General features: G+C 43.3%; 2 protein-coding genes across 2 annotated transcripts; one reads left to right on the forward strand and one right to left on the reverse strand.

Annotated features, from left to right (window-relative positions):
- The first annotated feature begins 5144 nt into the window (after positions 1–5144).
- LOC117467849 (NHS-like protein 3) lies at positions 5145–6961 on the forward strand. Its single transcript, XM_034111733.2, has 2 exons — positions 5145–5684; positions 6096–6961. The coding sequence occupies exons 1-2, from the start codon at positions 5351–5353 to the stop codon at positions 6155–6157; spliced, it is 396 nt and encodes a 131-aa protein (XP_033967624.1). The 5' UTR covers positions 5145–5350; the 3' UTR covers positions 6158–6961.
- A 261-nt stretch (positions 6962–7222) lies between these two features.
- Positions 7223–10794, reverse strand: LOC117467836 (uncharacterized). The gene is made up of 8 exons (XM_034111713.2): positions 10298–10794; positions 10100–10212; positions 9915–10021; positions 9667–9841; positions 9471–9585; positions 9318–9397; positions 9128–9216; positions 7223–8378 (listed from the first exon to the last, which is right to left on the reverse strand). Exons 1-8 carry the CDS (start codon positions 10739–10741, stop codon positions 7321–7323), a joined length of 2181 nt encoding a protein of 726 aa, XP_033967604.1. The 5' UTR covers positions 10742–10794; the 3' UTR covers positions 7223–7320.
- Between the last annotated feature and the right edge of the window lie 204 nt (positions 10795–10998).

Raw genomic sequence — 10998 nt, forward strand, 5'->3', positions numbered from 1 at the left:
CTGGCTCAGATAATGAAAAAAACAACAAAATAAGTTACCATAGCTATGCGGATGACACACAAATGTATGTAACAATTTCACCAGGAGACTATGCTCCAATTCAAACACTGAGTAAGTGCATTGCACAAATCAATGACTGGATGTGTCAGAACTTTCTCCAATAAAACAAAGATAAAACTGAGGTAATGGTTTTTGGAGCCAAGGCAGAACGTATAAAAGTTAGCGCTGAGCTTCAGTCTGCAATGTTCAAAACAACAGATAAAGCCAGAAATCTAGGTGTAGTCATGGACTCTGACATGAGTTTCAACAGTCACATTAAAACAGTAACTAAATCAGCCTACTATCACCTAAAGGATATATCTAGGATTAAAAGACTAATGTCACAGCAGGATTTGGAAAAACTGTCCATTTTATCTTTCAGTAGACTGGACTACTGCAATGGTGTCTTCACCAGGTCTGACTAAAAAATCTATTAGAAAGCTGCAGCTAATTCAGAACGCTGCTGCTCGAGTCCTCACTAACACTAAGAAAGTAGATCACATCACTCTGTTCTGAAGTCTTACACTGGCTTCCTGTGTGTCAAAGAATAGATTCCAAAATACTGCTGCTGGTTTATAAAGCCAGAAATAAATGGTTTAGGCCCAAAATACATTACTGACCTCCTGCTAAATTATGAACCATTCAGATCTCTCAGGTCTTCAGGGACTGGTCAAGCTTTCTGTCCCCAGAGTCAGAACTAAACATGGTAAAGCACGTTCAGTTATTATGCTCCAAATATCTGGAACAAACTCCCTGAAAACTGCAGGTCCGTTGCAACTCTGACTACTTTTAAATCCAGACTAAAGACTTTTCTTTTTGCCGCTGCTTTTAATTGAACTATTCACATCTTAAACTGCACTGTGTAGTGCCGAGAGATATGGAGTCAGAGGCGGTGCAAGGAAGGTGCAAGAATAGTAATTTATTCACAAGCTGCAAAGGACATGTTGTCGGGTCGCAGCCCGGGTCGACAAGAGAGAGAGCCAAGAGGGCACACACTATTTATAGGTAACCCATAACATGTCCGTGTGGGAACAATAACCGCAACTGTAGTTCCAAGTTTGAATTATGTCCCAGTGGTTAAATAGGTGGTCACCACACAAGCCCCCCCAGAATTCACACATGGCAAAAAAATATATCCCCACGTCCGTGGAGGAAGCACCACAAGGGCCGAGGAGGGTGGGCCGCAGGTGAGGACCGGGCCATGGAACGGGCATGAAAGGGGGCCGCAGGAGAGGGTAATGATTTTATGTGCTTTTTTAATGATAAAATTGTTACTCTTAAAACAAAATTAATTAAAACTGCCCTCGCGTCGGTGCGCTTGTCGGGGAGGGCAGCCGGTCGTCCCGGCGTCAATTATGAACCATCCAGATCTCTCAGGTCTTCAGGGACTGGTCAGCTTTCTGTCCCCAGAGTCAGAACTAAACATGGTAAAGCAGCGTTCAGTTATTATGCTCCAAATATCTGGAACAAACTCCCTGAAAACTGCAGGTCCGTTGCAACTCTTACTACTTTAAATCCAGACTAAAGACTTAGACGCACGAGTCCTCGGAAATGAGCCGTTTGTCATTTCTCTAATTTTCGCGTCCCGGAATCCCAGGTCCTCCGGCAGCGACCCGGAAACGGATGTCGGCGCGCCGTCTCGAAGGAAAACCAATTTCTCTAAAGGCTCGTCGAGGATCGATTATCGAGGAGGCGGTCTGGAGGAGCCGTAACCGAGGATGCACTGATTTAGAGGAGAGAGGAGTCTCTTTGGAGGAGCTATAACCGAGGGTACAAAGATGTAGAGGAGAGAGGAGTGTCTCTAGAGAAGCTATAACCGAGGGTACACTGAAGTATTCTCCGGAGACGATTTCAGCCAACAGTGATGTTTACAAGATGTGTGACGCATGGCTGGACTTATGTCAACAAAGCACAGCTCTGCAAACTGTTCCCGTTGTGAATATAAGTTATTTAAGATGATGAAATGTGCATCAGATTTTCTGCCCTTTACCGTTTGTTTACTCACTAATCACATCTCCCCTGGATGTTAGGCTATATATTTTTGTATACAACTGGTTTCATTCAGACGCGATGTTTACAGTGAGAACAGCAATAATATATATAACAGGCCTACATTACACACTTTATTTGTATGCTTTAGTACAGGGGTCACCAACCTTTTTAGGATGAGGGCTACTTTATAAAAAAATAAAACAAGTCGGGGGCTACTTTTACTCCTCTTTTTTTTGTTTTTTTGCAGTGTATATATTTAGCACATTTTAACATTATTATATGCTTACCTTTAACCTTTGTGTGCTCTTTGGGTCTTTGGGACCCGTTTCCGGTGTTTACTAAAAGAACATGTATGCAATTTAATTATTTTAACCTGCTTTATTTGGGGCTGGACCTCACCTCCTCTAGGGGGGGCCTCACATCCTCCACCGGGGACCTCACCTCCTCTAGGGGGGTCCGGGGGCATGCACCCCAGGGAAGATTTTTTTTTTTTTTTTTTAAATGTTGAAGTGAAATGCATCAATCTGGTGCACTTTGAGCACAACATGAATGTATGGATACAGCTCTCAACACTCAGATGAAAGGGAGCTGTATACTTTTCAATAATCCAAACATCTTTAGAATATGATCACAACCAATAATAAATCATTTAAACTTGTTTATTCTTATCTTGTGTTACCTAGTTAGCATTCCTTCTTTTTATTTATGCATATTTTACTAACCACTCCCCTTTTAAACTGTTTTTTTTTTACTGTCCTATTGTATACATTGGAATGATTTCTTACTATATTAAATAGATAAAGGGTGCTCTCTCACACACACACACACACACACACACAACACACACACACACACACACACACACACACACACACACACACACACACACACACACACACACACACACACACACAACACACACACACACACACACACACACACACACACACACACACACACACACACACAACACACACACACCACACACACTGTGTGCTCCTCCGTGGCGATGACGGCTTGCGTTAAAAATAAAAATAAACATATTTGTAAAGTGGGGGGGACACAAACGGGATTTCGAAAGTGCGGGGGACATGTCTCCCCTGGAGATTACACAATGCGTGTGTGTGCGTCAAGTGCAATAAATAAATATGCAAGTTGCAACACACAGAGTAAAACGCTGCCCCTCATGTGTTGTACGGCTGAATCGTTTGAGGGAAGATATGCCTGGTTATTGCAATGTTACATAGATGGAAGTAGACGGTCCTTGAAATTGATTTTATGTGGGCATTAAAGGATAAATCCTGATCAAATATAACACCAAGATTCCTTACAGTCTCACTGGAGGCCAAATTAATGCCATCCATAGTTAGTATATCTTTAGATAATTTGTTTCGTAGATTCTTCGGGCCAAGTACAATAACTTCAGTTTTGGTCGTGTTTAACATCAAAAAGTTTAAGGTCATCCACGTTTTTAAGTCCTTGAGGCAATCTTGAATTTTATTTAGATGATTAATTTCATCAGGCTTGATTGATAAATATAGTTGAGTATCATCCGCATAACAATGAAAATGTACAGAATGATTCCTTATTTTATTGCCTAACGGAAGCATATATAATGTGAACAAAATAGGTCCGAGCACTGAGCCCTGTGGCACTCCATGGCTAACTTTGGTTTGCGTGGAAGATTCATCGTTGACACGTACAAACTGAGAGCGTTCAGATAGATATGACCTAAACCAGTTCCCTGTATGCCAACTAAGTGCTCTAGTCTTTGCAATAAGATATCATGGTCGATGGTATCAAATGCAGCACTGAGATCGAGCAAAACAAGAATAGAGGCAAGTCCCTTGTCTGAGGCTATTAGAATGTCATGTGTTACTTTAACCAGAGCTGTCTCTGTGCTATGATGTGTTCTAAAGCCAGACTGAAAATCTTCAAATAAATCATTGTTTTTTTAAGTAATCACACAACTGTTTTGCGACTGCTTTCTCAAGAATTTTTGAGAGGAACGGAAGATTAGAAATAGGTCTATAGTTGGCTAAAACCTCTGGATCGAGGTTGTGCTTTTTAAGAAGCGGTTTTATCACTGCTACTTTGAATGATTGTGGAACATAGCCTGATAATAAAGACATATTCATAATATTTAATAAAGAAGTGCTAATTAATGGAACTTCCTTCAACAGCTTAGAAGTCTCTTCACCACCACCTAAGAAGGTTTCTCCTCCACCATCACCTAAAAAGACATCCCCTCCATCACCACCTAAAGAAACTTCCCCTCCGTCACCACCCAAGGAGGTATCTTCTACACCACTCAAAGAAATTACTCCTCCGCCCCTTGTTAAGGTTACTCCTTTGGAACCAAAGGAGGCCCCCCCTGCTCACGTCAATGAGGTGGTATCTCCTCCACCAGTTATCGAGGTCTCCACTCCACCAGGTCCTGAAGACATATCCTGTCTGTCCACTGAAGAAGTGTCTCCTCCATCTGCTCAAGAGAAGGCCTGTCAATCTTCTGAGGAGGCCACACCTGTTAAGAGCTTTACTCCACCACTAAGTATTCCTCCTCCACCTTCCCTACCATCACAGCCAAATCCACCAGCAAAAGAACTTGATCTGCCTGGAGAGAGCTCCGTGGTTGAATCTGAAACTATCTCAGTTTCATCTCACAGTACTCTCACTCCCCCTCAGAGTATTCCCCCTCCACCTCCTATACAGCTTCTCCTCCACCCTCAGGTTGTACCCCTGAACACCCATGGTCCAGTGACCCAGGAGCCCTCCCCTTCCCCAGAAGTCTCTATCCCACCAGAAAAGGCTGAAGAACCTGCTCCTTCTCCACCTGTAAAACATTCCTTTAGCTCCACCTTTACCTTTGCAGGGCCTTGCCAGCATTAAGGAGCAGCCTAGTCCTGTAAGCACAGAGAACCAAACCCCGGGGGGCCGACCTCTGCCCCCGCTGGACAGGAGGGACCCTCCCTCATTGTCAGCCCCTCCCTTCTGGAGATGGTCAAGCTGCGGTCAGTCAGCAGCAGCCCTGAGCCTCCTAAAGCTCAGGAGCCAGCAGCGGTGGAGGTTACCATGAGGAAGCAGCAGCCCAGCTACCCTGCCCCCCCCCCTCTCATCTGCCAGTGGTGAGGCTCCTCAGAAGGCCATCAGAAGGTCTCTGATAATCCTCTCACCACCAACCACATATTCACCACCAACCACATCTTCACCACCCGCCTCACCCCCTGCCACAGACACTGAACAACTAGCTCTGCCAGAGACCCATTCTGTTTTGGTACTGCCTGCCTCCCCAACCCCAGCGAAAAGGTCTCCACCTGCCATGACGGCCTCTCCTTCCATGAACCTGCAGGAGGCCATCCGCCTGAGGACAGCGGCCAGATCAAAAACCGGCCCTGCATCCCGCCTCAGTTTGAACTCCCCAACGTCGCCAAAAGACCCCCAAAAGTCCCCCTGCAGCACAGCAAGCTTTATCTTCTCCAAGAGCAACAAGAGGGTGGTGATCGAGACCAAGCCGGCACCGGAGGACATGGCCACCGTACAGAAGGTGCCACCACCCGTTGCAAGGAAACCAAAAACAAAGGGGAAAGAGATCGAGGACAGTGAAGGGACGGAGCAGACTGCAGGACAGGAAGCACTGCAAGACGGTGTCAATGGTAAGAGAGATTATTCAATTTAAATAAAAAATATTGGAGTTAGTCTGTAATTGATAAACAAGTCTCAAAGTCTATACAGTCTCTGAAACGCTTTACTTTTGAACAGCAATCTAATGATAGATGCTAACGTCAGCATGCTAAAATGCTATAAACCATGTTTCCCACAATCATATAATTTCGACCTTAATACTCTCAAACTGTATTCCAGGTCAGCGACCATCTTAATAAATTCAGCTAATTCAAGAAGAAACAGTTTGTTTTGACATGGTTTCACTTTTGTTATAAATGCCTCTATACGTAACAGCTAAAGCAGCTCATATAGGTTTATGATGATGTTTAAATCCGTTTTTCATTTTATGATGTAACTTTTCTGATTTCATTAAACTGACTATTTTTCTTGTCCAACCTCAGATGCTACGGAGAAAACAAATGGGACAGCAGGTACTGTTGAAGGAGAGACGCCATCCACATGATTGTAAAGACTGAAGGAGACCTGGGAAGGACTTACCAATAACACTGAATCTGCAAGGTCTTTGTGTGAGAAGCAAGACACTGGATTTGGATGGATGAGATGCTTATCTCAAGGATTGCATTTGTAAAAGTTCTGGATTTTAAAGGAAATTCTCCAACTTTAACGTTAATGGTGTGGGTCTTCATTTTGCTCAAGTTTGCATTTTACCAGGAATGAATACAGCATATTTTCTTTTGCCAGAGGTGCTTCTGAGCTTTCCGTTGCATGAGATGGGAATATACCACCCTCTAGTGTCACATCGACGTATGTCCTGCTGAACCAGCTTTAGATGTAACAATGGGACTTTTGGGCGCTCATCTGTAAATATAGCATGATTTTGTACATTCAACATATCCAGCATTGATGGTTCTATTCTATATTTTCTCCAAAACGGTTTCCACAGCAACTTAATTTTCTTAAGTTATTTGTTTCCTGTTTTCATGTGTGTTAAAACCTGTGTATCATCATTTAAAATCAAGTTTGTTTGTATCGCTTAATCATGTCCAAATATGTGTTCTCTAAAATCCCACATGTCCTATTTTATGATTAAAAGCTCTTTGTGGGTGCAATGAGATGTCACAGAACCAATGAGCAGACCTGCAAAGCAATATCTTTTGTTGCTTTTAGTTACTGATAATGGAGGCTTAGCCCTTTCTCAGTTGATGATCAACAGTGGGATATTTCTGTATTGAACTATAATATATTTCAAACTGGTTTCAGACACTGTATTGTAAGAAATCATTTATAATGGAAAGAATAAAGATTTATGGACTGATCAAATCGTCAAATGGACTGATGAGCATCTTTTTTTTTCTGATATTGATTATTGCAATTTTTAGTTTGCTTCTTTCTTAAGCCTCAGGTATATGCAAGTAAAACTATGGCATTTCAGAGATGACATTATTCTTAATTGTCATGGCTCGTTTGAATCAATGGTGAATATCAATACAAATCTTCCAGACATTTAAACACTGAGAACTTAAGTTCCTGCTTAGCATGTTTTTAAATTCATGACAAATCCATCAGCTGCATTTTCACGTTTTTTATTGAAATAAATCAGAATATCCTACTATCATGGGGGTTACAGTCTTTGAGCAGAATACTGATCGATCCATTGACCCAATGCTACCTCCATGGGAAATACCAGGTACTCTCTCCATCATCTACGAAATCTTCTAGACTGTCGTCTTCCTCCCACTCCATCATCCTCTCATGCTCTTCACCTCCACCTTTATGCTTCCTCTGCTCCGTCATCCTCTCATGCTCTTCACCTCCACCTGTATGCTTCCTCTCCTCCATCATCCTCTCATGCTCTTCACCTCCACCTGTATGCTTCCTCTCCTCCATCATCCTCTCATGCTCTTCACCTCCACCTGTATGCTTCCTCTCCTCCATCATCCTCTCATGCTTCCTCTCCTCCATCATCCGCTCATGCTCTTCACCTCCACCTGTATGCTTCCTCTCATGCTCTTCACCTCCACCTGTATGCTTCCTCTCATGCTCTTCACCTCCACCTGTATGCTTCCTCTCCTCCATCATCCTCTCATGCTCTCCACCTGTATGCTTCCTCTCCTCCATCATCCTCTCATGCTCTTCACCTGTATGCTTCCTCTCCATCCTCTCATGCTCTTCACCTGTATGCTTACTCTCCTCTTCCTCACTTTCAGAGGCCGGCAGGTGTGATTCTCTCTGTGGGACGATTTGTGATGTGAAGATTTCATCCAACTGCTCCCGATGACGTAAGACTTCAGCCTCCTCCTGATTCCAATGGGTCTCATTTTCTCCTCCTTTAAATTCCTCCTCCTCTTCACTCTCTTCTCGCCCTACAAACCCTGACCCATCCTCTTTTAACTGATGTGAATCCTTCACCTTCGACTCAACTGAAACCCTGTCCCTAAATCCTAACTCCTCTGAATCAGGCATCACTCCAAGGATAAACCCTCTTCCTTCTTCATCCTCTTCAAACCCCTCTTCCTCCTCTTCTTCATATGCGTAGTCTAGCTCTTCGTCGTAATCATCATAAGTCACTACATCATCACTTTCCAGCGGGGTCTCTTGACTGTGCAGCTTATCGGTGTCATGCATCGTGACATGGCCGACTCCGCTAATGCCGACTGGTAGAAGGTCATCTTCTGTCGTGTACGGCTGATCAGAGACCAGCAAAGACCCACTGCTGGAAAAACCTGAAATATAAAAGTTAAAAGTAGAAATGTGTTATCACTTTCATTGATATAACTTAAGGCAAGACATTAAAAAATGCTTTTCGCATAACCTGGTCAATTTTGAGAGATTGGGATGTGTTGCTTCCATAACATGCCTTTCTCTAAAAACGAGTTGAAATGAAAACATCCAAAAATACACATTTAGGTGTTTATTTTCCTTTATTTCTTTTCCTAGATGAGTCCTAAAGTCACCAAAAGTTAGCAGTGAATTTTCCTAAAGAGTAATCTCCTGAGATATCTCAACTTCACTTACTATATTCCGAAGGATTGTACAGAGGGGGTATCGCTATCCTGATTTATATATTTCATTTTATTCCTATAAATATGTCAAATATTAGATTTAGATTTTTGCAGTGTTACAAAGAGATATTGAAAATTCCCTCTGTAAAAACCTTTAACTACTATTGTGTCAATATAATTAAAAACATGTTAACACCCATGGTTTTATCCAAATGGTCACAATGCACACTTTCTTATTTCATGATAATACCTCATTTGCTTTGTCAAACATAAACATCTTGTCTTAATGCACGTAAACATCTGTAGGGTGTCCATTCTCCCATTCCATTTTTGGTGGGTCATAAGATAATTGTAAGCTAGTGATACAAACATGTTGCTTAGTGCCACTTAAAGTTACCACAACAATCCAATACATCCGAGTAGGAATGGGTGCATACTATCCATGTCTTAAAACAACAAAAAAGTCAAACCTTCCATCATGGCCCTCTGGAGTTTAGAGGGCACACACTGTGAATCACAGCAGTCACATATGGACTCGTCACCTGAGAGGGCCTTCCACCTGTCATGGCAAATGCAACACAAATATTCTCAATCCATGTGGAAACAGGTGAAAGACTACAGTCCTGTAATGGAAATGTAGTTTAAAGTGCCAAATCTCACCTGTCCTTTTTGTAGGTGCATGATTTGTGAGCAGGACCCGGGTCTTCAGATGAGACTAATAACTTGCAGTGAATATTAACCTAAAAAAGAAACTGGGTTAAGCCACAGCTAAAGAATAACTGGAGAATCCAGATAATTATAAACCACACTCACCTCCGAGTCAGGGTCTGCAGTGAACTGGAAGGCCTGGATGGAGAATCTCAGGGTCTTGTCTGTCCGAGAGACGAACCGAGACGCCCCCGGGTCGCTCTTACTGTCCAGCATACAGCTGTGGACAACAACAATATGACACTAAAGAACCCAAACCAAAAGATTTTTCTAAAAATGCACTACCGTCCACTTTTCTCACCCAAAATGGCCAATGATGCTGTATTTGAGGGATGATTTAGAGTCACTGGATGGTGAAGCATAGCAGCTATTGATGTACAGTTTTGAACCAGTTGAGAGATGAGATGCAGAGATCTGGAAATTAACCGTCTTTCCAAGCTGGTACACCCGTGACAGGGCAGGTGTGCTCCACAAATCTAAAACATAAATATATCAAATGAGATGGGGCCAGAAGCTCTTTATTCCTAATCTACTGTTCTTTAAACATACCATCCATCAACTCCATCTGGAAGTCATTTGCATTTCCCTTCAGTTTTTTACGCATAACAGGAGTCTCCCAGGTGGGCTGCACTGTCAGCTTGTGCACATGGTGGTTCCTGGACATGGAGATAGTGAAAATCGAGCTTCCCCACACACACACACACACAAGATGATGAAAAAAAGCTGAGACAAACCTTTGATAACGGCATTCAATGTCCACATCGATCCGCTGCGCTCTGGTTGGGAAACGTTTTGGCGAAGGCTCATAATGGAGTGTGAATTTGTAGAGCAGATAACCGGGGGGCGACTGTCAAAGTCCAAGAGGGGGTTAGACACTGAGATTTTAAGAGTGTGCAGGGACAGAGACTGGGAACAAGAAACACAAATCTTACCTCCCGCACGGCTCCACACGCCGTCAGCGGATACGTGAAGAGCAGGTCACCGTAGGGTCTGAGGACCCCATTGTTTTTGCAGCCGCTGCCTAGTCTCAGCTCCTCTGCATTGGCACCATGGCCGTAGAAAACTGGTTTGACCCGCAAGACAAAGTCAGCCGTGGAGCAGGTGACAGAAACGTCTTGCAGGTAAGCAAAGTCCAACTGGAACTTTTCCTCTGGACGCATAAACGCGGAAGTGAGTACAGACAATGGGGAAGGGGTGGCAGGTAAACGGTGGGGGAGTTTTCTGTCGTCTGCCGTATATTTGACTGATTTGGATTGTTGCTGTTTAAAATGCGTTTTCCTTCTGGTGAATGGAGATTCATAAGTGTCCTGTGCGTAGCTGAGGATGCCAAGTGATAAAACACTCCACATTATATAGATACACCACTTTGTTTTCATCGCAACAGACTGCTGTGCTATCCTTCTACCTTTCCCTTCCCTTTCAATCTGCACGAGACGCTTAGCCACGGCTGGAGGTAATTAGGCGCGAGTATAAATCAGCAGCCAGCACGCGGAGATGGGTCTGGCTGCAGACCGTATAGGGGCGGATCGTATAGGGGCGTTTCCTAACTTTTTTTATCCAATAGCAACTTAAGGGATTCCAGCTGCTTTTATAAATCCTCGCAGAAGAAGTCATTCGTTCTAGTGATGGGAAT

The sequence above is a fragment of the Pseudochaenichthys georgianus genome, chromosome 22 (assembly GCF_902827115.2).
Source record: "Pseudochaenichthys georgianus chromosome 22, fPseGeo1.2, whole genome shotgun sequence".
In the NCBI taxonomy this organism is placed as follows: Eukaryota; Metazoa; Chordata; class Actinopteri; order Perciformes; family Channichthyidae; genus Pseudochaenichthys; species Pseudochaenichthys georgianus.

Coding starts and splice junctions, on each gene's coding strand:
- LOC117467849 (XM_034111733.2), top strand. CDS start 5,351: ATGACGGCCTCTCCTTCCATGAACCTGCAGGAGGCCATCCGCCTGAGG. Junction 5,685..6,095: donor ACTGCAAGACGGTGTCAATG/GTAAGAGAGATT, acceptor GTCCAACCTCAG/ATGCTACGGAGAAAACAAAT.
- LOC117467836 (XM_034111713.2), bottom strand. CDS start 10,741: ATGAAAACAAAGTGGTGTATCTATATAATGTGGAGTGTTTTATCACTT. Junction 10,022..10,099: donor ATTGAATGCCGTTATCAAAG/GTTTGTCTCAGC, acceptor CTCCATGTCCAG/GAACCACCATGTGCACAAGC. Junction 9,217..9,317: donor TGCACCTACAAAAAGGACAG/GTGAGATTTGGC, acceptor TTGCCATGACAG/GTGGAAGGCCCTCTCAGGTG.